We start from the raw sequence: 27949 nt of genomic DNA, 5'->3' as shown, positions 1-27949 counted from the left end.
TGAGAAGAGCAACTTAAAATCATGCGAGTCTTTTTCCTTACAAACTCTCACCCCAGCCATGAAGCTCCCTGACAACCGTGGCTACATACAGATGCACAGAGTTCAGGGGCAGAGCTTTTGGAGGACAAACGGACAGAAGTCCCCTGGGAGAAAAGGCAGGAAGGACTGATGTGTACCTCTGACTAAACTGCTTGGGTTCAGACACTCCCAAGGCCAGTAAGGTACCGGCTCATTCCAGTGTGTTGCTATTCTTGCTAAACCCAGGACAGGAGAGGGCTGGGAAGGAGTTAGAGGTTGGGAGCAGCCAGTGCCCACTTAGCCTAGAGCTTTTTGCAGCACTTTCCTTGGTGTTGGTTGACAGCCGGCTGAACAGGAGCCAGCAGTGTGTTCAGGTGGCCAAAAGGGCCAACAGCATCCTGGCTTGTATCAGGAATAGTGTGGCCAGCAGGACGAGGGAAGTGATTGTCCTCCTGTATTCAGCACTGATGACGCACCTCAAATCCTGTGTTCAGTTTTGGGCCTCTCACTACAAGAAAGACATTGAGGTGCTGGAGAGAGTTCAGAGAAGGGCAGTGAAGCTGGTGAGGGGCCTGGAGCACAAGTCTGATGAGGAGCAGCTGAGGGAACTGGGGCTGTTTAGGCTGGAGAAAAGGAGGCTGAGGGGAAACCTGATCACTCTACAACTACCTGAAAGGAGGTTGTAGCATGGAGGGGGTTGGTCTCTCCCCCCAAGTAGCAAGTGACAGGACAAGAGGAAATAGCCTTAAGTTGGGCCAGGGGAGGGTTAGGTTGGATATTAGGAAAAGTTTATTGAAGGAAAGGTCTGTTGGGCATTGCAACAGGCTGCCCAGTGAAGTGGTGGAGCCACCATCCCTAGAGGTTTTTAAAAGATGTGTAGATGAGGGGCATGGTTTAGTGCCAGTGTTAGGTTAACAGTTGGACTCGATGATCTTGAGGGTCTCTTCCAACCAAAATAATTCTATGATTCTCCTTCAAGGTGGCCTCATACCAAGCCTTCTCCCAGCTGGGAATCTGTGGGCATGCATTGTTCAGCGTGCATTTGCCCTGTGTATGGGAGAGGTAAAAATCCTAATTCTGCACCCAGGAATCAGTATTTAGGGAATGGATAATTTGCAGCATTACTTAGTGCTGTTTTGAGACATTAGCAATGACTTATTCTTTACTGTTTAAACAGTCCTATCATTTTAAGCAAGTGCTTATTACAGCACTTCTTATCGAGGGGAGGGAGGGAAGACAGCTTAACACAATCCATTAGGAAATTCAAGCCTTAAATGAAGTGACCACAAAGTCCTGTCAGCTCCCAGAAACGCAGCAGCTGTACATGTTTAACTTAATACAGCACTATATTGTTGCGGAGATCTGCTGTTTAAAACATACATAAGGCACGTGAAACGTGACTATTTTACTCCTCTGTTTGAAAAATGAGAAAGTGTAGAGTGGCATAGCTTCTTAAATACATAAATAAGCATTAGACTCATGGAGAAGACAGGTACACTGTTGGAATAGTAATAATAGATTAAAGGTCAGCAGTTAAATCTGAAACTATTGCAGTCTTTTCCTTTGATCTTGTTCCTCAAGACTCCACTCTATTACTAACAGGTGAAGTGCAAAATAAGGAGCAGGAAGGTCTGCTGAATTCTACTGTACTTGTCCTAATTTAATGGCAGCACTTCCTAAATATTCTGTCTCCTGATCATCTCATGCCATAAATACACATGCAAGGAGCAGCTCCAGTTTTCCCCTGCCAGGTCAGACCCTGTGCAATTCCAGATTCCACAGGTGCAAAGAGAAAGAAAATTAGACTCACTGGCTTAGCTCTGAAGTGGAGCCAATGTAGCAACCAACACATTATCAATTATATGTTATGTCATCATATTTTGCCAAGTCCTCCCATATGACATTTTGTTAATTTGCAACCTCTTTAGGGAAGAATAGGCCATTTCACTGGGATATGATGGCATATGAAAACATTAGGAACATCTATTGTTATTTAGATATACATATATACAAAATTATTACTACAGAGAGCTTTCTGGATGGAAATATTCAGCACCTTTTAGCTTCCAGAAGAAGTTAACCATAGGAAAGGGAATCAGAAGGAATGAGATGCTCTAATTCATCCTTTCACATAATACAGGGAGGCCTCCAACAAAGCACATGAGTAACAGATTGTAAGTCAGGTAAAAGGGAACTTCTGCAAATATTGCCTGACTGATGGAATTCATGGTCATAAACTGTTACTGAATCCTACTACTCATGGGTTAGAAAGTGGTTGAAGTACACTTATGCATTATGTTAACGTGTTTACTTTCATTTAGTAAGAGATCTAAGCTGTAGAGGAAAGAGAATCTACCATGAGCTGGTTGTTCTTTCATCTGCCTCTACACAGCTGGCCAAATTATCTGGTACTGATCACGGCTGGACACACAGGATCACCTAACTAGGATCACTGACAATGCCTCCATTACTGTGAACTGTCTTACCCATGTGCTTTTGTGACTGAAAGCCATGGGAGCATCAGCTGACGGTGACCTGGATCCTGTCACTACAGAGTGTCTTACACATTGTAAGGCACATTGAACTGCCTGTGCATAAATGTGCATGTGCGCACATTCACATACATCCATGGGAGCTTATTTTCGAACGAGGAGCATCTAAGGAGCATGTATATCCCTCGTTTACACTTCTCCTAGATAAAAAGGATATAAACATCACTACTTGCAGAAGACTCATGTGACTTTAACTTGCCTGTCTGCTCCAGTAGGCATTATGAGCTTGATTCTCCAAGACTGCCACTAAAATTCCACTCCACTGATTTTTGCAACCTAATTCTTCGGGCATTATTTTCCTTTTTTTTTTTTTTTTTTTTTCGGCAGAATGATATGACCCAAATTTATAAAGGAGGGTAATTTGCTAATAACATTGCATCTTAAATCTAAGATCCATATGTACTTATTTGTTATTACCACAGATGAAGAAGACCAGATTTAGAGACCTGAATTCAATTTGAACCTGACAGGCTTGGAATGTTCTGTAGCATGAGGGAAAACGGCATCATTTAGAAAATCAAAATGTAAAGGGTTTTTTGAATAATAAATATTTCTAAGACAATTAAAGCTACCCAAAGACTCACAGTATTAAGTACCAAAAGGTCACAGCTACTTTTTCAGCAAGTAAAAATGCTGGAGCGTTCTTTTGTTATTTTTCTGTAAATGACATATCACACATTCTGCTGCAGAAAAGCAGCTGCTGAAATAACCTAGAGGGCATTTTCAGGCACTGTACTTCAGCAATTACAGCAATTTTTGTAGACATTCAATATTAGGATTGCATTCTAATTTTAGACCGAGTTAAATTTAAATTGAGTGGGAGGGGTTTTCACGCTACTCTAGATGTTCTAACATTGCTTACCCCAACACAAAACTCGTATAGTGTCCGAATTTTGCAGCAATGATGATTTATTCGTTATGATACACTTTAAAATAATGAAACTACCACTCACTAGCAGCAGTGGGAAGATGTCCACTACCATGATGGGACCCAGACTTAGGCCCCAAAATATTTACCCACTGGCCATGATTCCAGTGTCATGGGACTTAGTGACGCTGTCATATACAACCCTCTTCTACTCTATTTCCATGATTTCTCCTCTTGGTCACGTTTATGCAGCAAGTATCCTGAAATTCTAAGGCCAAATTGGGACTCCTGTGTTGCTGCTTATTAGAATTTAAGTTCCCTGACTCACAAAACCCAAGCATCAAGCTGAAGGAAACTGAAAGAAACAGGGTTAGTAAAGGGCTGACAGTTCAACAGATGATATAGATGGAAAGTGGAGGGACTAGGTGAGACAGAGAAAACAAAAGAAAAGAGTTTCTATTAGATGCTAAATGGGACCCAGGCTGGGCCTGATTAAAGTTATGTCTATGTAGGTTACATCTTTCCTTATTTCTCTTACCTTGTTTCTCTTGAAATATGCTCTTCGGCAAGCTGCAAAGCACTTCTCGCTGCAGAAGCATTTCACTTCACTTCCCATACTCAGGGAATAGCGCTTGATTCCAACTTTCTGGCACCAGGCACACATTATTTGTACATTTGACACATCATCTTCTACAACAAAAATATAAGAACAATGTTTACACAAGATGCAAACACCTTCCTCAGACATCTGCACACTTACTCTTAGATACAAGCAGCATCGGCTCATCTTATTTCTAAATCCTCCCTGAGAGCAGAACTGTGCATGTCTGTGATCACCGGCTTCGTCCTCGGGCAACCACTGACCTGTGCCAGCCAGGCTCAGCAGATTGGCAGAGCATCCAAGATGGCTGGAAAAGATTATTAGCTTAAAAAATGGTGCATTGCTCAAAAGCTTGGGAAATCTCAAGAGCTTTTTAAGCACGTTTAAGAGTGCACGAGTCTTTATTAAACGAGTAACCAAGACTAGAGGCTTAATGAGTATTGCTGCTTTGTTCTTGTTACTTACAGTCTATTGTAGTGAGCCCCTGAGAGGTTCTGCTCAGCAAGCTGGTGATAAAACACACCCTGAAGGTACTGCACCAAGGCAGGTCTCTAACAAGAGCCCTCTTCTAAATAAGAAGGAACATGAAATACCCCTTTTCAGTGTGGTTTTGAAATAATGGCTAGCGTACAAAATGAGAAGTTTCCATGTGAATACAGCAGTCACAGGAACACAGACTTGAGCAAGAAGGAAGATGCAGCACTATGGTAAAGTCTGCCAGGTTACTGTACGGTCTTTATGTTCATCGGTCAAATTTTAATTCAGGCAGAGTTCCCAAGTCTCTTTCGATTTCTAAAGTGTGTTATGAATGTTGTAGCTTCCTGCTATATCAAAAAAGAAACTAGGGCTTATTATTAAAGTGCTACCAATATCCTTATGTGGTCATCATTCACACCCCAGCCTCACAGATGGGGGCAGTGAATAGTTAAGCCTCCTAAACAGATCAAGACATAAGTTAGTGTGAATATTTTTAACTTAAAACTGGGAATTCTTCAGTTTCTTAGGTCCAGTCTATGATACAGCGTGACCTTTCAGTTACAGACAGCAGCCATTGTCTAACTTCTAGAAAAAGAAAAATCCCTGAAGACTAATTGTTAAAGCAGTTCCTGGTCCATGCGCTGTGGAGAATTCATAGCTCAGAGAGTTCCCTATAAAGGATTTGTTTTTGAAGCTATGCTGTCATCATTCTGTAAAATTATTGGCAAACTAATTTTTAGCAGAGTGATTTGGCTCCTTTCCCTGGCTATCATAATTCAGTACTACGTGCTGCATTATATTCACCTTAACGGAATAAATATTGCCAGTTTAATAACTTTTTTCCTCCCACAAATTGTGTTATGATTTATAGCTACAAATAAAACTATACAATGTAAAATAATGACCTTTTAGTTTTAATCAGACTGTCTACCTTTAAACCTATATTTAAGGCCAAGTTATAACACAGATTTGTGTTTAATGTATTTTATCACTTACCTTTTAGAATGGGATTTGCCAATATTATAAATGTTTTCACATATTGAACATCAAGGGAAATCAAAGCAATTTGGCCAAAATTATCACTAGCCATCTACAGGGTCAAGAAGCCTGCCCTTGAGCTGGTTGTCATCTTAGCCAGCGGCACAGGAGCGCAGGGTGCTGTTACGGTGGTGTTGCACGGTGCTGTCACAGCTTTCTCTTTGAACCAGCCTTGGCGAGGATGCCAGCTACTCCAGTACAGCCCAAGAGCTCTTCCCACCATTTTTACCTTTAATTTTTTTAAGAACTAAGCTTTTACAAAGGTGCCCTGATTCAGCTACTTTTGCACCATAGTAAACCAATTCCTTACAGATTGAACTTGCCCCTTTGAACATATCGGGGCAAGAGAAGATCCTGTGAACCAAAGGAGAGAGACAGCAAGCTCTTGTTTCAGATAACAGCAACATATATTCTCTTGCTGATAACAAGTACTTTATCTCTGGAAAATAAAAGATCTACCAGTGATAGATCTTTTTAATAGCATTCATTTCTGGTGAGAGTAACTGTCATAAATGAAAAAAAAAAAAATTATAGAGCTGAAAGAGAGTTCACTGGCAAAGAAGGCACTGGAGTAACTCTTTTTGAAGCAGGTTGGCTTGTCTGGGGTGCAGTTTTTAAGGTGAAGCACAGAGCTCTGCCATGGGGACTCCAGGGGCTTTCACGTGTGACTTCATAGCGGAAGCCCCTCAGCTACCACTCAACTCTTGTGCCCTGACACACAGTAACTGTCTCCCACAGATGAGCAGAAAGACCACATTGTCCACTTTCAATTACACACCATCCCAGCAGCAGCAGCAGCAACTATTTACACATAAAAGCCGCATTACTCACTTCTCTGCAGGAGGCTATGCAGGACAGTAAGGCTCAGTCCACCTCCTTCTGCCAAAGATAGATCTAAGATAGATCCTGGCAAGAAGAGGAGAGGGACAAGTGTCTACTCTGCCAAGCTGTTGTCTTCCCATGGCCTGAGCAGCAGAACTTCACCACCACCCCACGGGAACTCCTTTGAAGCAGCATTGCTTCACTTGTGGTCCATGGATCTGACAGTCAACAGAACAACAGAAAATGGTCTACAAACTACTACTTCCAGCCACTGTCTGCACTTCCAGAAGACACAGCTGATATACAGAAAGCATCATCAATATTAATCAAAATGTTCATCATTTTGAAAGAAGGGAGAAAGGAAGGGCAAGAGTCTGCCTAAACACAGAGAACTTGAATTATTTCTCTCTTCTACTCCCTTCTCCCTCAGTCATCAAAGAATGGCCATATACAATATTGTCCATTTAATAGTAAGAGTAATAATAAAACTAGATGTTTCTTCCATTTAAAAGACTCAGGAACACTGCTACAAAGATTAGCTGAGTATGGCCACAAAAAGCAGCCAGGAAAGAGCATGTGCCTCCTGGAACAGTACATGCTAGTACACGTCACTTTTAAGTCACCTTTGTTTTCTCAGCTGTACGTTTGTCCAGGTAAATTTCTGATGGGACTCTAACTTCTTGTAATGCAACTCATCATGCAATAAAATAAAATATCCAATATCATGTGACTAAGACCCTACAGACCACCAACAGGAGCCCTGTGCAGCCTGGTGGGAGGAAAACTCTTAAAACAAATCCCTTTCCTTTAGCTTCAAGTGAAGCTAAGAACAGCAGAGAAAAGGACCCATACTTGGGATGGGTACAGAGCCATGCCATATGGCTTATGGGTGAGGAGAAAAGCTGAGGACAATGATAAAGGTCTAAACCTCACCATGTGCGTGCTTTCTTGATATTCAAAACCCGCCTAGATGCATTCCTGTGCAATCTGCTCTAGGTGAACCTGCTATAGCAGGGGGATGGACTAGGTGATCTCCAGAGGTCACTTCCAACCTCAACCATTCTGTGATACTGGTTGCAGTGGAGATGTGAGCAGAAGTTGTGAAAAAAACTAATAGGAATGTTTCATTACAGTGCTTTAAGCTTAGTGACTGAAAAATTAGACTGCAACGTTAACGGAAAAGTAATAGCCCATGTATTTCTACCATTACAATCCACAGCAGCAGGAAACAATAACTTAAAAAAAAAAAAAAAGGTGTGAAATAAGGAAAGCCAAAGGCTAGTGATTTAATCATTATCTTTTGCTAAACACAAACTGGAATAATCCAACACCAGTAATTCAGATCTTTCATTCAAGATAAGACTCGCCTCACTTTTTCACAGAACTGTCTTGTAAGGCCAAATTCTTTTAAAATCACTTTAGCAGACTCCTGCCCTTCTTTCAGGAAAATACATCAAATCCCAGTCCCTAGAGCACTGAGCAAGAAGAACCTCCTGCAACAAGAAAGCAAGGAAGTGGGGAATTTCAAATCCAGTAGTTTGAGACTGCTTATCTGTCTTGAATCTATACTCTAATCCTTTTTCTATTAGATCTGCACTAAGAAAGCTTCTTCGCAATAATGACACGGGTATACTTCACCAGCAATGTTCTCCTTTGCTCACAAACTTTCACTGGCAGTCTAGCTCAGTATATCTGCTTGAGTAACACAAGCTTATCCTGACAGCATGCCCATGTCCTTCATGTGAGCTCTTGCTGGAGCAGCTCTTCTGATGCAGATCATTCACCATCACTTTCAGGACTCACATAGCTCGGCTGACACACGTTTGTAAAGTACAAAAATAACGTTTGCAAGTTTCTGGTACAGATCATGTTGAAGTGAAAGAAAATATTTTTCAACAACTGTATTTTTTTTCCCTCCATCTGGGCTTGTGACTTTATGACTTGCTCTTGCAATGTACTTAGCACGTTCTCGGGTCTGTCATGCTCACGACAGGTAGCGTGGGTACTCGTACAGGTGAGACAAAGAGGAGCTGGCACAGAGACAACTTAAGAGTAACAGGAGAGTTTTCAGCAGAACATCAATACCGCTGTCTTCCATAAATACACCAAGCAACAGAAAGACATATTCCTTCCACGTGCAGTACAAGATCTGAATTTCCAGCCTCTGCTTTTCTGAGTTCTCAACTCTTCACAGGGAGAGCTATTGTGGGAGTTCCAATACTGTTTTTCTGCCCCTGAGTTGTGTCATTACAGGTGGAAGAAGTACTCCCTGCACCCGCTGCACAGATACTGTTCAGATACATCTCCTTGTGGTTTTTAGCCTGTGTATTTTTCATAATGAGCAATGCAATAAACACCAAGTGTTTGCAGTGTTAAATCATGTTCCCAAAGGGAGTAGTTTGTATAACAAGATAAAATTAACACATTATAATAACTAAATATGCATCAGTCTAAAGCATGCTTCAATTAATCATCAAAAGTTTGCACCGCCTCTTTAGGTCTTAATTAAGCAGAATGTTTGGCATTTTTTTTTCCTTTCAAACCAGTGCGAAGGAGCTGCAGAAAATTGTTCCTCTTAAACTCAGTGAGCAGCAGTTTAGACTAATCAATCTTATATGGAGCCGTAATTTGAAGAGGTGAGGGGAAGAGAGGAAGGCAACGAGTACAACAGAGTAAATCCATCATGTACAGCTCTGTCCCTTTATCTAAGCAAAACAGCATGGCCTACAGTTTTTAGGAGGATGATCCTAAAACCCCTACAGCTAGAACAGCCCTTTTACCCCATGCTGAGAACTGTGCTCAACCCACTTTATATATTTTAGCTGTTTTCACTACTACTTTCAAAGGAAAAGCTGCAGAACTTCTTTTTTAAAGAAACTAGATCTTAACCTGACTCTAGCATCTGCAGCATTAACAATAAAGGCTCACTGTTTCCAATGGCATCTGCCAGGATTTCAGAATGGTTAATTCTGAGTTCCCCGCTGGCCACTCCTGAAACTCCATCTTGCCACTGAAGAAAACCAAGCAGCACGTGTTTGGATTTTTTAACCCAAAGCAGGTCCTGAGGCTGATGATCCCAAGCAAGGTAGAAGAACTGTTTCAGTCATTTTTCTTACATCTGAGATGCTTTATCTGACTAATCACAATCTAAAAAATTAACAAACAAAACTCCTGTACATTGCTGCAGAATCCCTTGTGATAGCACTTAAGTGCTGATCCTCTAAATAGATGGGGTGTATGACAAACTTAAGATACAAAAAGTACCTTGGAAAAAGTAAAAATAAGAGGAAGATTAAGAAAATAGGGCTGACAATAGAAAGCGTGCTGCAACCATCGCTATGGAAATACCTCAGGGGCTCTACAATGCGTTTCCTTTTAAGGACCAATCTCTTGAAGTTCACTACTCTGCCAATAAAACAGTGTCCCAGCTCCTTTCAAAAAGTCATTTTGGGGAACCACAGCTTGTCTACATGTTCTCTGCATGAGTTGAGGCATATTCTCATGCATAGTTCAGTAAGGACTGAATGCACAACACAAATAAAAGCTGGCATTTAGGGAGGTTTTAAACATGCAAACAAAAAAACACCTATTTCAGCTAATGGGGGGGAACTCCCTGTGTATTTTGAATATATGCTATTAAAGCGCACACATGGACTTTGTGATTTTCTTTTTAGCACAAAGGAAACACTTGGCCCTCCACAGAGAGCAAAAGACATCAACAGCGGGCTAGATGGGGCAGGCAGCCTGGCAACCATTGGCATTTTAAAACACAGGCACTAATAACCCTACAATCAGTGTAAATTAGATGATGTTTCAAACTGAAAACAAGAGAAATAATTTGAAGAGTAGTGACTATAGGATTTGTTGCAGTGGTCTTTATTAGAGAGCTAAATCTGCAGTTAGAAAAATTGTAATGCTGTTCAGCAACTGGAAAAAGATTTGGGAAATACTGAAGTGGGATCCAGAGCGTAATAAAACAAGTCTCCTCAATATATAGGCTTAATTAGATGGGATAATATGGTCTTTATTTAAGGAAAACTGCCACTGGGTCCTGTCTGGAATCAGACTTCTTGGTAATGCAGTCGTAGAATCAATTCCTTGGTGAATTTAGACTGATGAACTTGGAAATCATTTTTACTGCCCTGCTAACCACCATTTAAAACATCATCTATGCTTCCAGATTCCTCCAATACAATTTAAGGAGAGGTTACAGTGGGCAGTTCCAGAGTGTTCATAGGGCAGGGATTCTGCTTTATCCGATGTTGCATCAAGTTACTCATGTGCAGTTACATTTACAAAATAGACCCATAAACTTTAATTCTAAAGTGATATTAAGCTGTAACACGGAAAATCACTCTTTCTATAAAATACCTAATTACTTATTTTATTATTTGAATACGACATTGCCTTGCCAACTTAGGTCACAGGCCTATCTCACAAGGTACTCAGTACTAGAAATGCTTCTGTTCCTCCTTTAAGACCTTTTGCCTCACCAGATACAGTTCCTCCAGCCCATTCCTCCTCCACTTTCACAAGTTTCTGATAACTTTTGGTACTAATTCCAATCATTATCATTTGGAAACCACAGAACTACAAGCACCAATCTGCTTGTTGGATGATTTAAATCCCCTTCCCTTTCCCAAATGTGCCCATTATTTTGTGAAAACACTGGGAAGGAACATTCTTTTTCCCTTGTACTTCTTTGCCCTGTGGAAAGCTCAGTCAACACCACAGTATCATCCTCTCTGCCTTCTCTTCCACCACATCCCTTGACGTTGCACCCCCCTCGCAGCGCTCTTCTTTAGGCTGCTTCAAACAGCCAACAAGCTCTGCTTCTGCCGACACCCGTGCTCAAAGGGTAGGCCAAATAGTTGTACCTCACCTACTGTGGCACCGCCGTGGGGGATCACAGGAGAAAGTAAACCAAAGAGCACTTTTAAACGCCCAGGGAAACTGAGATACGGCAGCCTCCAGCAGGTGCTGGGGGAAGGAGGCAGCATGTTCTCGCCTGCACAGAAAGAATTTTTTGCATTCTTCTTTGACTAGTCTTGATTTTAGCCTTCCTTCAACCCATGTAACAATAGCCGTCCAAACTTGCCTGAGCAAAAGGGCAGAGTCACCCTAAGTGCCCTCTCGGATTTACTCTATCACTAAGGGCTGCACAATAACAGCGAGGATGCTTGCGCACTGACTACTACAGCCATATACCCCGCACAACTGGGGTGGGATTTTTATTTCTAGACCATGCTTGGCTATTGCATTCCTGTTCCTTGCTATTTCTGTGTAATTTTTAATTGAAAAAAATACTTTCTTTACATTGCTGTCTAGAAAATAAGAATCTTCTAACACCAAGCAAAACTAATGTTAGTGTCAGTTTGTCGCAATGGGTTGTACTCAAGACTAACCCCAAAGATCCCTCAGATGCTGCTGCCAGCACTAAACACAGCTACCAGCCTGCTGGACAGGAAGGATGGTTATCAGCCACAAGGAGACTATAACACCAGCTTTGGAGACCGCGCTGACTTATTTGCTTCCAGATGCAAGTTGGATGTCCGATTTTGATGGACAAAGCCAGCTTTTGGTTTGGGCACTGCCTGAGTACAGTCTGTCTGCGTGGTGGTGCAGGTCAGCGGAGTGCTCTGGCAAATAGTATCCAGATTTGAGTAACTGGTATCCTTCTTGTGGAGGCTTCCCATGACCAGATTTAGTATCCTTCACTGATGTGCCATAACCTGAGTCTTCAGATGGTCAGTGCACCACATCTGGCCCATGTGCCTGAGTCAGCCCTTTTCAGGTGTAATTTTGGGATACAGCAAGGAGAGAATGCCTTTATCAGAGCAGTTTATATTTGACCAGGTAGCAGCCTAATGTTTGCCAGGATTGTGTAAGCAAATTTGTACCTAACATTTTTCTCTGACTAAAACAGAGAGCTGAACAGCTTGGAGATAACATTTTAGTCAGAGTGCTCAAAATTAATTGGTTTTCCAAATAAATTAAAATAAAATTAAAATTAAAAAAACAACACCACCACTTTGTTGTAAAATAAGCATGAGGGGAAAAGGTAGTTTCGTTAACTGTTCAAAGTTTTAGCCTGTTCATCCGAAGTATGAATGCAGATAGGACAATGCACAAAGTTTTCCAGTATGCCAAATGAAGACTTAATATGCTGAAATTTTAAGTGACTGCTTCCCAGACATAGTTCAAGATCAGAACTCTCTCCTTCTCAAGCTGGCAGCCCTTTCTGACATGAAGAATCATACCTGCGTCCCTGGAAATCCTGCTTCGCTTGGCTTCCCAACTCTGTCTTCGCCCAGAGCTTTTTCTGCCTCTGCAGCTGCTATATGAGTGCATCTTTCGAAGTCTCCTTCCTACCTGTCCCTTCAGGCTTCTGTGAGCATCCCCCATGCTCTGCTCTTTCTCTTCTCCCTCTTATCTGTATAGAAACTTATCTGCAAAAATTATTCAACTAATAATTCATTCTGACTCTTTCTTGGATCTGCTTATCCTCTCCAGACCATTGCTCTCCTGTCCAAATGAATACCTCAGCCTGTCTCACTGACACCTCTTTACTGGTGCTGACCCTTCAGTTCAGGATCAATACAGCAAGAATTAAAGCCTTACTAATTTCTCCCTGAGTGCTCACTCCACATTATTTGCTCAATAACAGTGGACCACACCATCTTCTTGCCTATCCTTCAGGTTCATAATTTAGATATCATTTTCATCTGTGGACACTCTCTTTTGAGCTATATTGAAATCTCGTAGATTCTTCTCCTGTACAATATCTAAAAGCTTTCCCCATCCAGCCACAAAGCCTGAACTCATCCTGATTCTCAACATCTCACACCTCAGTCACTGCAGTGCATCACTACCTGGTTTTCTCTCTGGGCTGTGATATAACCCTGAAGCTTTCTCTTGGACTCCTTCTGCGTCTCCCTTCTGTCCTTTTTGTTTGTTTATTAACCCTATCAAATGTAAGCTGCTTCTGTTCTTGTGGCAGGTCAGTCATAGCCTGTCTCCCCTCCATGTTGAAAATGTTGACTTCAAGCTTTAGCAATTAATAATGCAAGTCTTTTTCGTTTGCCTGCTCAACTCGAAGAAGCACCTTTGTGCTGTTTCCAAAGTCGTCCCTTGTGCTTGTGAGGGGCTCTGAGAAAACATCCCCAGAGTTACTCTTGTCTGGCTTTGTATCACTCTGAAGTTTTGTGCTTTGATGTAGTGCCCACAAAACGGTGTCAAAGTGCCGTGCCAAGACCACTGCCTCGCACGCTGGCTCTCCTGGCTCCTTTGTACTCCCTTTTCTACTTGTATTCACCAGTTGTTTCTTGCCAGGCTCTTTGGGGTGATCATGACTAGGGCACCTACGCCCTAAGATAAAACAGAACAATTACCACTGATGCTTATTGCAAATCCCACAAAGGTTGTGGTTCTCCTCCCCCTCCGGTCCTCCCAAACTTCACTATCTAAAACAAAGGTGAGATAAATACGCTCATCTGCTCAGAAGTGATGGTAATCTACTGCTCATTACTGATCATGGGATAAAGTCAAAGGAGGCAGAGATTATACGTTCATATCCCTTATTCAAGTAAAACAACAATATTCATTACGAATTAATGAATTAAAAAGCTAAAGTTGGAAAATACTTATAAAAAGCCTTCTCTGCACGTTACCCTTGGTGGTACATTTGAACGCAGGGTCACACATAGTAGGTGGACAGGCAAAGAACAGAAGGCAGTTGACTTGGCGAAGGCTCCCCTGTGTCCACCTAACCACTGTTGCAGTAATTTGTTTTTCTACTTCATAGTTCCATCTCCTCCTGCTTGTTTGATGTCATAAAAACCCAGCAACTGTGGCAGTTTGCACAATGCATGTTATAGCCTTGTGTTCGCATACCACAAATTCAGCATTCTGGATTCATTCGTGACTCAGTTTGGAGGAGAAAATAGCTTGGGATGGCACAAGCCCTTGATTAAAGCTTTAGGGCCAAATCAACAACAGCTGAGGATCCAGCCCATATGGCCCGAGATCTTTAGCTGTATAAAGGCTGCAGGAATGGGCCCAAATAGCTTTGGTAATTAGCAAATATCGTATAAAATAGATGAAAAGTCTTTGGCAGGGAATGCATATTGAGTAACATTTGAAAATTATTCATAGCATATTAGTATACTTCTTTAGAAATAAAACCCAATGGCATAAAAATAATATGGGAGGGGCAGGTGTAGTCTCTCACATGACTGTCAACAGGCAAACAATTTGTTGGACCGATCGATATCTTACAGTTACCTTTAGTCAAGGTGATGAAGTGCTGAGGTGATCATCTAACACCTGGGACCTGATCCTACAAGCTGTTCTGCTTCTGCAGAAGTGTCCTCAGGCCCAGTGGGGACTCTTAGGGCCAAGGTGCCTCCCTGTGTGCAGAGAGCTACCCTTCTTGGACAGGTCTTGCAGGTCATCCCGTGCTCCTCGGTGCTTCGGTCACCCAAGAGCACCAGAATGGCACCCAGAGATGTCCACGGAAGTAGGAGTGAGCCTGTGCCTATCTAAACTCACCAATTACCACAATGTGTACAGCAGTAAACAATAAGACAGCAATTAATTAGCCTGGTGTAGCCATAAAAGTTACTTTCACAGATTATGGTAAGCAGCATGCAGTGTGGAATAAATAATTTTCCATGCAAACTCTGAGGAATGGTATGTTATAAAATCACTCCTGATAAAAATCTAATGAAAATGTAAAACATCTCAGTGCAGTCTCCTGGGTAGAGTCAAGATCATATTAAACCCTCAAGAGACAACGGGCAGGGATTTCGGTGAGAATCAAGAGACAGTTTTCCCAGGATGAGCTTGTTAACCTGATATAAAGACATGATATTGATTTGATGGCTTTGTCTCTTTCGTTGTTTCCTTTGTAGAGCCTATCTTTAATTTAATCATCTTCCATTAATTTATTTAAAGGTTTTATTCATCAGAACAAAATCTTTTTTTTTCTAAAAGCAGATGTTGGTAAAGTGCTGAGAGCATAATCCAGCATGCAGAGTATCACAAGCATCACAAGTCTGTTGTCATGGCATTTGCAGAAGTTTTTCAAGAATACTAACAAGTAAAGTCACTCTCCCACTCGATTTTAAAGTTCCTTCGACTGGTTTTTAAACACTTTGAAATCAGCCTTCTCACTAAGATGTTGTCACTTAGCAATCTCAGGACATGTCAATGACAGTAAACATTTTTAAATGTTTGTTAGGATTTACCTGCTGGTGGCTTTATGAAAGGTGGTGGAATTAATGGGACAATAATAGGTACATTCCCGTGATCCTTCGACCCTGCTGGTGAGTCTGAAAGTCCATTTCCTGTGGCAAGCCCTGGGTAGCCTGGGTTTATATTGTATGGTGAAATAACACTGTCCTCAGGTAATTTTGGTTTTGGCAAAGAATTTTCTGTAAAACACAAAGAACACATTGTACAGTATGACAAATATATTTCTTGATGCACCTACATGCTCTCACCAATCTGTTCATTACATTACTTACCCTAATACAAGACGAGTGCACAAAAGAACCCCAGATACTTTCCCTTTTGAAATATAGATACTTGCCAGTATTCCTCAGAAATGCTTCATTTTTAAAAATCAAACTCAGACTTTTTTTTTGTTTTCAAAAGGTGGGATTATTTTGTCATGCATATCCTTAGTACACCTGATTTCACCAATGACACCCAATTCCTGTTCTTTACTTCTACTGTTTGCATGGTGGTCACACTTGGTGTACTGGGACCTCACCAATGCAAGGAACATAAACTGAAAACGAAAAGAATTCCTAATTATCTATCAATAGTATGAGTACTAGTAATGGAAAGGATTTAAAGAAAGGAACAAAATATTGAAATCAGAGCAAAGTGTGCACAAAATGATGACAGTTATTATTCTAACTCTTTAATCCCAAATCACCTCAGAATTCTTGCAGGAAGTTCTCTAATGCTATGTTAGCTATGGGGCAGAACTTAGTTTTCTCCTCTCATCTCTCAGAAAAAGGAACACACCTTTTTCTCCTCCCATAAACTGCATACATCAAAAATTTCTACCTGTCACGGGTATTCAACATCTTTGTTTGGTACATACAACATATGATTTGTATCATATGCCTATAAAAACCATATGTCACAAATTTCATCAGGCATTGACTGGAGCCATAAATCATACAATAAAAGATCTATTTATTAAAACATAAGTAAATGAATTGCATTACTGCACAGGAACAAGTTTCTGCAAAGGCGGCTTAATGACATTCCATTTTCAATGAAAAATAAATATTGATCACCAGTGTCACTACAGAACTAACAAGCTGCAAGCATTCAATTTTAATGCGATTAGGTTGTTTCACCTTACCTCTAACTTTTCAACCTTTTTTCTAACCACTCCTCCTTCAGAACTGGTCTCTCTGGTGTCAATATTCGTTGCAATACTCACTGAACAGTGTTGATGTTGGCCATCAGAAAGAAAACCCAAACACTGCTGGCCACAACTGCTGTGAAAAGTGGCATAAAAGCTGCTGCAATTTCCTCTCTTTACCTCACCTTTAAGGAACTCTTGTTGGATAAGTCAAGATGCAGCAATTTCCTACTCCTCACTCTGATGACAAGTCAGATGGCAGCAGCTGAGCGGCTGAACAAACAGACTGGATCCCGTCCCTCATGTCCTGAATCACGAAGATCCAGCAATGTCCCAAACATAAATACCGTAGAATTGTCTTGTGGAAGACAGTATAGTACAAATGTGGATGATGTGGCTTTTGTGAACGTTCACGCTTGTTCCTACACGCATAATGAATATTCAGGCTCAAAATCTTTCAGCAGATTAAAAAGCCATAGGCCAGAAAGCCTTAGTTTTGAAAGCAAAAGGCTTTCATAAAGCCAGACTGCTAAGCAAGTGCTCCCTCTTTTTTCCAGTTGTGAGCAGTTTACTGGTGCCAGAGCCACACAACTTTCAACTGACTCACAAAAGGTATTATTTGTGAAGATATACTAGTAAGTGCCTACTAACAGTAATTTTGTTAAGTGATTTTCCTCATACCCTATTGGGTTCCTCGCACTAGAAGGCAATCTCTGATATTTTTATGTAAACCAACCACGACGCAGGCAGCACAACACACTTCCCAAGCCATGCCAATTCAGACAGGTTGAGATATTAATCCTTCTTTGCATGAACACAGAAACACGAAGTCTCATTACCTTTGAGAACAGAAATGTGCTGGCGGCTTTCCCCATCTGCCGAGTAGTTCCTGAATTCAATATCTTCTCCGTCTTTCAGTTCAACCTTATCATAGCCATACCAGCCAAGGAGCTCATTCATAGTGTTTTCTGCAAAGTTCTGAAAGAGAAAAATTACCTACTTATTTATGTAATCAATAACCATTTGGAAGGAAGAGAGGACTGCCTAAATCGAACCATATCTGTGCTACACGAGGAAGTGTCAGGTTTGGCCCACCTCCTCAAAGACTAATATTCATTTCATAAGTCAAGTGCATAAAGTGTAATGCGTTTAAATCTCTGACTGGCACATGTAATTATGACAGAGACTCATACGTCTGTAATTTAAAGAATATGAAAAGGAGAGTTATTTATTACTTTTGCTCTGGCATTCGATGTCAGAAATATTTTAACATATATTCGTCACACAAACTTGTCTGCGTTGACATGAAATATTTAAGACTGCAGCAAGAGAATAACAGAAAACCTGGACTTTTTTCAACCAGCAGTTCATCAATCTTACTGTGCTACAGTCTTTTCAGCTGGAGCAGGTCAGTGACACAATTACAGTTCCTTGAGGTGCCCATGAACCAAATCAAATAAAATCACAGTGAAGACATTTTTCCTCAGCATTATAAGCCCTTGCACAGTCAAGCCACCTAAAAGCTCTTCACCAGGAAAGCATTTTACCATAATGTTTCATACAAACATCTCTTATATTTGTTTAAGAAAGCCTTTTTCAGTCTTGCCATATTAATTTTCAAACCAATTTCCAAGCAGCCGTGTGGTTACATTTTGTTTGTATGGAAATGCAAAATATGGAACATGACTGTCATAACTCTCAAATTGTACTAAAAACACATCCTCTAGGTCATGTGGCGAAAACATTTCTGTAGAAAATGCTCGTTACTAGGCCAGGATATTTCATGGAGTAAGTTAAGAAATCTGCAGCCAAGCAACAAAGGTTTCCAAAACTAAATAGTGTCATGGAGCTCTACAGCTTACAGATCTAGGAAACTACCAAAGGAAACCAGTTAATAAATTACTGCAACAGCAAAGATGAGTTTAAAGCAGTATGACAACTATAAAATGAAACGAAAAAGCCACGCAGAAAGCCTTTCTATTTGGTCTCTGCATTTTTTATTACCACTCTTTTAAAACAAATTTCAAACTTCACTTTCCTGTAAGATCTTGACATCCAAGATAATGCTCCTGATAAGCACCATCTCATGGGACTCTGGTTACCAGCAAAGGAATAAGGAGAATACGTCACCGCTTCAAAATAAATGGTACCTGTTATTAGAAAATTTGCAGGTTGCTAGTTTCTTTGTCTAGTAACAGTTCTAGCTTAATTTTTGAGAGGGAGCAAGTCTAATGATAGAACATAGCAATTCTCCAGTCATATAAAGAAATAAATAAAATTAATCAGATGATAATTGCTTCCGAATCCAAAGCTACAGCAGGCACTCTGCCCCAGAACGCCACTGCGCTGCACTGCTCCAGGCTCATTCATCACAACAGATTGCATAGGTGTTCCTGTCACTCAAGCAGCGCCATAAAGCAGCTATAAGCAATAAACACAAGCAATTTGTATTCTTCCAGGAGTATCATCTGGGCAATTGTGCTACAAACACACATTTCAGGAAAAGAAAAACAAAACGAAAACCCGTGGCAGACCCCTGGAGCGTCAATTTCCTTTTGGGTTTTTTTTCCGCCTTTCATTTTCACTTGACTCTCTGCTGGAAGACCCAATTCCATGGCTGCCCTGTGCAGCCCTGAACTGCTGGAAAACATTGCACTGTTCCACCTCTACCTCCAGTGTCAGCACTACAAGTACAATGGCCTGTTACGTGTGAACTACATCACTACCACAGTTTGCAACTACGAGTAAAATGCAGTGTAACATGGCTAACACCTACACTCCTTTCTAAAATATATATTTCAACTCTTATTTGAATGATATAGTGTTGCGTTTGAAATACTAGCAGATACAGGAAATTTTCCCAAAGTATTTTTGTTTGGTTTTTAGCTTTCTAGAAAACTTCTCCCTTGGTGCTGGAAGTCACAGTGAGCCAACCATGGGAATCCAATAACGAAATTACGTGGAGACAGGGAATGAAACCTCACCACTGCAGCTTATCCAGAGTGATCTGAAAGGGTTCATGGAGGCGCAAACACAAGCTCTGCCATCTTCCCTTGCTTTGCTAAATTTCAAGTATGGAGATGCAACCCTAGAGACCAACGTAGCAAGGTAGAGACCAACTGACAAGGTCTTCCTTACTTAAACCCCATGAAGTTCACACTGAGTAGCTCTAAATTTGTCTCCTGTGGATGCTTTGTGTTTTATTTGCACTGTTTATCAACTCAGGCAATGAGTGATGTCTAATTATGTATCAAGGAATAATGTAAGCAAGGCTGTATATATGTTTATTTTTTCCTGAAAATTCATACATTTATCTGTCTCCTCAGAATCTAGTCAAAGTGATGGTTTGGTTTGTAATGGCATGAAGTTTAAGGACCTTTCAAGCCTCATTTTACCATCCATGATGAGTGATGCACAAAAATGAACAGTCATAACAACAAAAAAAACCACATGTGATTTTGAAATTAATCATAATAGAGATTTGACTCTAAAAAAGATAAAAGTCATTGGGGTCTTTTCTATTAACTTCAATGAGAGTAGAATGAGGTTACATATTAGCAATAAGGAAAGTAAGCATCTTTCTAACACTGTGATTTCTCAACAAGGATGCTTGGATAATTAAAGAAACCAATTTAGCCATCCTCCATCAAGATTTATCTTAGCTATTACAATGATGGTGAACACTCTCAGTACTATTCTCTCAGTGGCTAACAGACAGGGCTTCATTAAACAGCGCTCTTCACAAACCTAGAGGATGACCCCATTCTCAACAAGCTGACACTCAAAGCTGAGAAACGTTTCCTTCCACAACATCAAGGAAAGGAAATAAGCCAATTGATACACAACCTGTTCGTGCAGAGCAGAACCTCACTGAAAGATGTACAAGCTTCAAAGGCTTAGTGAAAGGAAGGGTGACGACTAACAATGGTGCTTGAGAAAAGCAAGAATGTGGGACACAAGGTTGGTGCAGGTGAGCAGAAGCAGCGGTGATGAAACAGGCTAGAGAGGAACCAGTTGAGCTGAGAGACAATGGACCTGCCAAAGGCCAGGGAGATGTAGATGTGGAGACAAGTGTGAATGACCAGATGGATGGCATGCAGGGAGCTGCAGTTCCAAGCTTTTGCAGACACAGGACAGCAGATGCACCAAGCTATTCCAAGCCTACTTTCAGCCTTTTCGCAAAGGGATGTGGAGGGTCTGCAGGGTGGAGGCTGCCACCCCAGCCCCGCAGCCCTGCCAAAGGACTGGGATGACGTGAAAGACCAGCGCACCAGGGAAAACCTTGCCCATCATCAGTAAAATCCCAAGTCAGCAATCACACTGCTAAGCTGCAGAGCAAGGGACTCCTGCATGGGTCTGTGGATTGCACTGTAAAATTACAGCACTGAAGCTAACTTCGCCTTCCTGGGGAAGCAACGCTCAGTCCCCTGCAGGGAAACGGAGAGACTGAGCCCTGGTGGCACTCACAGCGTGGGCCAGCATCAGAGCTGCAAAGACAAACACAGAAATCCTGCCTCGCGTCCCTCTGTGCTGACACCACTACACTCGGCCTCTTCTGCCTGCAGTCAGGCTCCCCAGGCTGCTGGGGAAGCATCATAACCTCTTTGGCTGCCAGTGCGCCCAGGCAATTGGTTAATGTCCCCAAACAGCCAGATCTCCTGTGCTCCCCTAGCTAGGGGTGCAGCTGTGCACCATGGCAGCTGCCTGACTGCCCAGGCATGCACTAGGGTTGGAGCACAACCAGCTCACCCCAGCCAAAAATACTGGCCCCAAAATCTTCCAGTGGCCCCAGTCACACAACACTGCCGAAGTCCTCCCTTCCTAATAGACGGCAACTCTTTTTTTGCCCCCTGCGAAGTCCCAAACCACTTATCACCACTGCAGGGCAACGTCCAATTTGCATGTTTTAACTGTATGGTTTCTCTATCCTTGTACTACACAGAAATATCCTCCCTTATGGAAGAGCCAGGATAACTATTATGCTTGTTAGTATTTTGACTTGCATTTGCTTCCTAGTCACGGGAAAGGATGAAGAAGAGGTTGTTGACCCACCAGACTGCAGTTTCTCTCTTTTGTGAGACTGACTTATACATTAGGCAGTAAAAATATAATCACATTTATTCCCATTTTAGGATTCATTTCATTGTAACACTACACCTACAGCTTGGTTTTTCACATTGCAATGCATCATTTTCCCAAATCTTCACTAATTGATACATTCTGAAGCTCAGCCATGCTTCTCTTTCCATCTTAGACCTCTTGCCTTTCCTTCTCTATGAACCTTATTCACAGGGGGCAAGGCCTGGCTTAACCGAACACAGCCTGGCAAACACAGAGACAGGAAACGCAGGGGAGAATGAGTCTGTCAGACTCATTTTCTTCTAGGTTTTACTGCTGAATGTTTATTTCAGATCTGGGAGGAAGCACAGTGGCTCCATTCCATTTCCTTGCCTGCATAACCCACTCAGTGCAGAGCCCCACAAATTCACTTTTCACTTTCACTGCACCAAACTTGGATTTATTTTTTTTCACCGGTCCTCATTTTCTTTGCTTATTTATGTTGTTGCTACATTGAATTTTATGGTTAGACATTTATGCTATCAGAAAGCAAAATTTCTTGATGTTTGAATTCCCTTTGTCCTTGCACATACATGTTTGGTTCTGTATGACCTGTTTTGTTTGGGGAAGCACTATCTCTGCAGTGCACAAGCAGGTGAAGTTCCCAGTGTAGACAACACAACTCCCTTTTCCAGCCACCCCACAAAACTCCTTCCACGCAGGCTCCAGAAAAAAAAATAAAAAGAACAAAAAAAACCCACACAAACAACTCCACTTTGGTCTCCCGAAATAGTACAATTGATAAAGTCTGTCTGGTTTTTCACTTTCCCAAAGACATTTTTTGCTTTTCAGGAGAGAAGGGAGGAGTTTCCTCGGAATCTTTGGAGCGCTCCGAGCTATCTGGCTCGCTCCAGGCGCAGCGCTGCTCCTCCTGCCTCACCGCTTTTCTCCTTCTGACAGTATTACTTTGAAATGCCAAACGGGGAATACTAAAACACTGAACTGAAAGCTCTTCTGATAAGTTTACTATTAGATTATAACAGATGGGGCTGTCTTAAACTGTAGGCATCAGGAACAAAGTCCAATTTTAGATACAAATTAGTTATAGAGAATATTTATAGACGGCAAAATCCTTGGGCACAGGGAACAGCCCTGTGAAATTACAGCGTAAATTAATTGCTCCCCTTTCAGCTGACAGAGGCAGGTGAACACCTTGCCTGGTTTGCTCAGGAGAACTTCCAGTGCCATCCAGTGCTGGATGTAACTTCATGTCACAATATCACAGAGCACCCAGCTGCTCCTCCCGAGTGGCACTGCTGCCTGGCAGCGGGATGGCAAATGGAAACAAGCTGAGGAAGGATGGATGGGGACGCCGTCACCGTGGCTTGACGAGTACTTTCATCAATTAAACTTGTAAAAAATACATAGGTCTTAAAACAGTACCAGGTTCCCTGATTGTGATAGCTTTGGATCTATTAGGTGTTGTGCTATTCATCAGCGAGAGAGAAATGGCACTGAATGGAATTTCAGAATAACTATCTGTTCTTCTTCCAAAGCATGAGGTAAACAATGCTACCTCTGGAAGAAAAAAAGGAAAGTATCATCTGAAGGAGGAAAAGGGACAAAATTAAAAAAATAACTAGACAAAATAAAGAGAGGCTGTGAAGGTTACAGCAAAACAAAACAGTTCCTCCTGAACATATTTTTCATTGAAATGTAATATCAGAAAACTGTGCAGAGACATGTGCTCTTTGCACACAACACTGTATCAAATTAAAATTTGTTATAACCATCATGTGCGTTAGGTTAGCGATAACAAAAATGTAACTTAATATCTGGCATGAGGAAAGAACAAGCAACCTGAATATCCATCAGTCATGTTAAAACCGAGCTGTGACACCACTGTTGGAAGACACCAAACCAAGCAGTTAGGTGTTGTGATCCTTCTCGAGTAAATATCTGACTGTACCAAAAAGCGATTCTTGAAGGAAACCTCTGTGATGAGGTAATTTTATTGCTCATAGTGCCCCTCATTTGCTGTACTTAAAACAGACACTTGTACCAATGGCCTTTTTATTATTTGAAGTTGGGGGGGGGGAGGAAATCACATATACACCAGTCCTTTTTCTTTCTGCTAGCAAAGGGAGGCAATTTGATCCAACGTGGGCTGAAACCCGAGTAGGTCACTGTACACCATGATAAAATTCCCTAATCCCTGAGCCAAATTTCCCTGAGGGGGCCCTCCTACTTCTCCTTCACTTTCCAAGCTGACTTTTCCATTCCCTCTCTCGTCTTTTCCTCTCCTTCATCTCTTTCATTTCCCCTACCTTAAAGCCTTGATATCTGATCTGCTGCTGATACTCAGGTTACAGTTTTTACAGCTTAGGCTGTCTATTGCTGTATACATTCCTTTCTTTCTGCTCTGCCGTGATTACTTACCAGAGCTTATTTTACACTGGTCCAGATGAAAGCAGTTCAGATGAAGGGAAACAGTCAGCCTGTTTGAACATTACAGATATGAACCTACACAAGGGCACATTGTGCTCCCTCTGTCATTCCGCAGCAAACATTTTGCACGGTGTAACCAATTTGTTACATTATTGTATTCCTCGGGTTTATGAAGAACAACTAGACATCTTAATTCATTGGTAAAGAAAAAAGAGTAAACGATCGCCACAGGATTTTAACTTTCTCAACAAGTCGAAAATTCAAACCACTTTTTGTTTTCCTGCCCCCTCTCTTTCCCTTTCTTGGGTGACAGCAGCCAACTGTCCTAGTAAAAATGCAGTCTCCCAGCATAGCACATACAGCATAGTTTACATTGAAAGGTGGCCTGTGTTTTGTGAAAGGTTCTGCCATCAGCTATCTCACTCTCGACCAGAAATCACACGCATGCGTTCAAAATGCCATTTTTACCCGCCTTTAATTTTTAAGTCAGCTGAAATCGTAAGGTTTCTAACCTTAAGCAGCTACTCATGGTTTAAAAAGAGAAAAATCTCTACGTGAAGGTTAACGCCAGTGCTTAATACCAAAGCATTAGTTTAAAATTGTGTAATTTTTTTCCTTCGCACAATGTTGTTTTTGTTTCTTCCTCACCCTTTCAGACAAACATCTGTTATACTGTAGAAGAACAACTATCTCCCAAACCGCTGAGTGTGCCTGCAGCCAAAGTAAACAAAACAAACCCAGAGGATCCAGCACAGTCAGCCTTTATATCCAGCCAGGATAACATTTCACATGTTTTGATTAAAATTAGCTAATTTGTAATCCTAGAACCTATGAAACTTAAAAGCTGCAATCCATATAGATCACATTAGGCGATGTTTTAAGGGGCCAATGCCCTATACTACAGACCTCTGCAGTCCTCAAAACTATGTGGGATTACAATGACCAAGGACTCTCACTCTCCAGTGGCTGCATAGAGCCCTCTCCTAAAATAGGATGTGTCACGTATCCCACAAAGAATGATACCGCTCCTTGGGACTTGAAACTAGTACAGTTGGTTTCTGAAGAGATGCACCGAAACGTTATTTTGTTCATTTCCCTACTACTGCTCATGCCCACATTTCCAGTTGATGTACACGCAGAACTGTGTACACACTCGTTATGCAGGCGGCAGGAAAGGGCACCTAACCGAAATTAGCGCTGTGCAAAAGAGGGGAGAAGGGAGGGGATTGCGCATCCCCATTTAATTTTACATGGGGAGATAAATGCTCCGGAAAGCAAAGACATTTTCCCTAGGTATCATGCATATTTACATACTTGCCTATAGCATACATACTACACGAATGTGTGACATTTTCCAGGCAGTCTTCCACTTACAATCAGCCTTTTAATAAATGACATATTCAAATTAAATGTCAGCAGCTTCGTCTCATAACCAGACTACGCCGTTTTCCTCACTTTATCTGCACATTAAACAACAACAAGTTCTGCTAAAGTCTCCCAATAAGGTGTTCCCAACTTTGGGCAAATAGAGACATAAAACAAACACAGAACAGACGTGCAAAAACAGGCGCAAGAAAATAGGACCGGTCAAGCCCAGAGCAGCGACCTAATGATAAAAGAAGTCCCAAAATAACGTTTTTGTGCGATCGCATCCACCCTAACATCTGGAGCGGCTGCCTCAAGCGCTACCTCCAGAGCCCAGCCGGATTGGCAGCGCTTCCTATCAGGCAGGCCAGCCCTCCGCACGACAAATACACTTTCATCCAAAGCAGCCCTGGGACAGCCGCCTTCCTTCCAGCGGCACCTCTGCCGCCGCGATGGGCTGCGGAGCCCGGCGCCTGGAGCGGGGGAGGCGGCAAAAAGGAGAAGGAGAGAAAAGAGGTCTCCGCGCCTAAGTGCGAGAATGATGCGCGGTTCAGACCGTAACATTTCACTTTGACAATTTAATTACACAGTTGCAGCTGGCTACTGAAAAGGGGGAGAAATGCAGTGTTTAAAAGAGGTCCCTTTCTTTTCTAACTTTAGGGCTTCCCAGCTACCTGAGAGGAGAGCTATATTAAGAAAAAAGAAAAAAAAAAAAAAAGGCTCATCACTGGCACCCAAGGAGCTTAAAAGCTCAAAGAGGGAGAGTTATGTTTAAAAAATAAATAAATCAAAGCTGGTCAATGAACAGGATTTGCAGCCTGTGAATTCGTCTCTGTTTCCAGCCCAGGAGGCGGAGTTGAGACACATTCAGTGCATCCTACAAAAAAAAAAAAAAAAATGACAAGAGATCCTTTCTTATTTCATTTCCATGCAGGGAGGCGGAGGGGCGCGGGGGGACCCCCGCTCCCTTCCCCATCACAGGCACCTACCTTCATCTCCTCGTTGATCTCCCGCTTCACCGGGTGAGCCGGCTTCCTGCTCCTTTTATTTTCGGGAGGTCTCCCTTCTTTCTCCATTTCTGCCATTTTTTGCGCCTACTTGGTGGTGGAGATGAAATGGCTGCTGGTGCTCTGGGGGGGCCGGGAGGGGCGCGGGGTGGGGGGGAGCGGCGGCGGCGGCGGCTCTCAGTGGTGGCAGGCGGCGCCGCGGAGGGCCCGGGGGGAGCGCGGCGGCGGTGGCGGGCGGGCGGGGGGCGCGGGCGGGCAGGGGCGCGGGTGCCCCGGCGAGTCAGCCATCTTCTGCCTCGCCGCCGGCCTGCATGGGAGCGGCGCGGCGGGGCGGCGGGGCGGGCAGGGGCGAGAGGCAGCGCGGAGCGAGCCGGCCCCGCGCCTGCTGTGGCGCTGCTGGCGGGCTGCCGCGGAGGGGGCGGCGGAGGGAAGGGGGAGGCCGGCCTCGGCCCGCCGGCGGGCGGGGCTTGCCGGCACCGAATCGGCCGCCGCTGCCCGCCATGGGAGCCGGGGGAGGGAGGAGGGGCGCCGCGCCGAGCACCGGGCGGAGCGGAGGGGAGGGGGCGGTGCGCACCCGCCCCCGCTTGGCATGGGGGAGGGGGTCGTGTTTCCCCCCACGCACACGCGTGGGGCCGGCCCTCAGCGCCGGGCTGCCGCCGCCGTGCCCCCCACTGCGTGGCCGGCGGGGTCTCCCGCGCTCCCCGCGGCGCCCGTCCCGTCCCGTCCCGTCCCGTCCCCGCCGCGGTCAGCCGGGGCTCTCCGCCGCGCCGAGGTTTGGCTGCTCCTTGCTCCGTGCCCAGGAGGGGAGGATGAATGGTTCGGTGGGACGCGCTTCGGCGAGGAGGTGCTGGATTACAGTACACACTGCGGGGGAGACATCGATTATTCCTGGGTTGTGCTTTCCCGCTCCCTGGCAGTCCCTAATTACCCGACACAATACCGTACGACACGGGGGTGTCCATTGTGTCGTTAGTCAAAATTGTAATTGTACGGGGCTTCTCGTTATGACTGCAGTACACCTGAAAATTATACATTTACAAAAAAAGGAAAAAAAATCCCGGAGTTGAAACATAAACCGCGTTCCGTGTGGGTATGAGTAGGCTCCCCTTAAAAATCTCTGTTTAGCCTGTCAAAGATACGTTCGTTTTGCGTGCAACAATGTCTAATTTACATTCTCTGTTTCTGAAGCTTAAATCACTGACAGTTTTCAGTATGAAAAGTTGAGCACAACTCCTTTGCTCATTTCGTGACTAAAATGAGCCTTGCCTGCTTCAGATGGCAGAGTGATTAGAGACACAGAGCACATTTTCC

The 27949-nt window shown here is 42.9% G+C and overlaps 1 protein-coding gene across 1 annotated transcript in view; it reads right to left on the bottom strand.

Moving 5' to 3' along the window:
- Positions 1-26716, bottom strand: part of SOBP (sine oculis binding protein homolog) — a gene marked incomplete at both ends in the record, with an annotated part of 101432 nt that extends 74716 nt beyond the window's left edge. Inside the window, 4 exons of the mRNA XM_080342570.1 lie at positions 3977-4128; positions 15625-15810; positions 17600-17738; positions 26621-26716. Coding sequence (XP_080198696.1) covers positions 3977-4128; positions 15625-15810; positions 17600-17738; positions 26621-26716 — 573 coding nt within the window. The remainder of the gene's footprint in view (positions 1-3976; positions 4129-15624; positions 15811-17599; positions 17739-26620) is intronic.
- Between the last annotated feature and the right edge of the window lie 1233 nt (positions 26717-27949).

Source organism: Nesoenas mayeri (assembly GCF_963082525.1).
Source record: "Nesoenas mayeri genome assembly, chromosome: 3".
Taxonomy (NCBI): Eukaryota; Metazoa; Chordata; class Aves; order Columbiformes; family Columbidae; genus Nesoenas; species Nesoenas mayeri.
The sequence above is the reverse complement of the archived record's forward strand: the minus strand, read 5'-3'. Positions and strand labels throughout refer to the sequence as shown.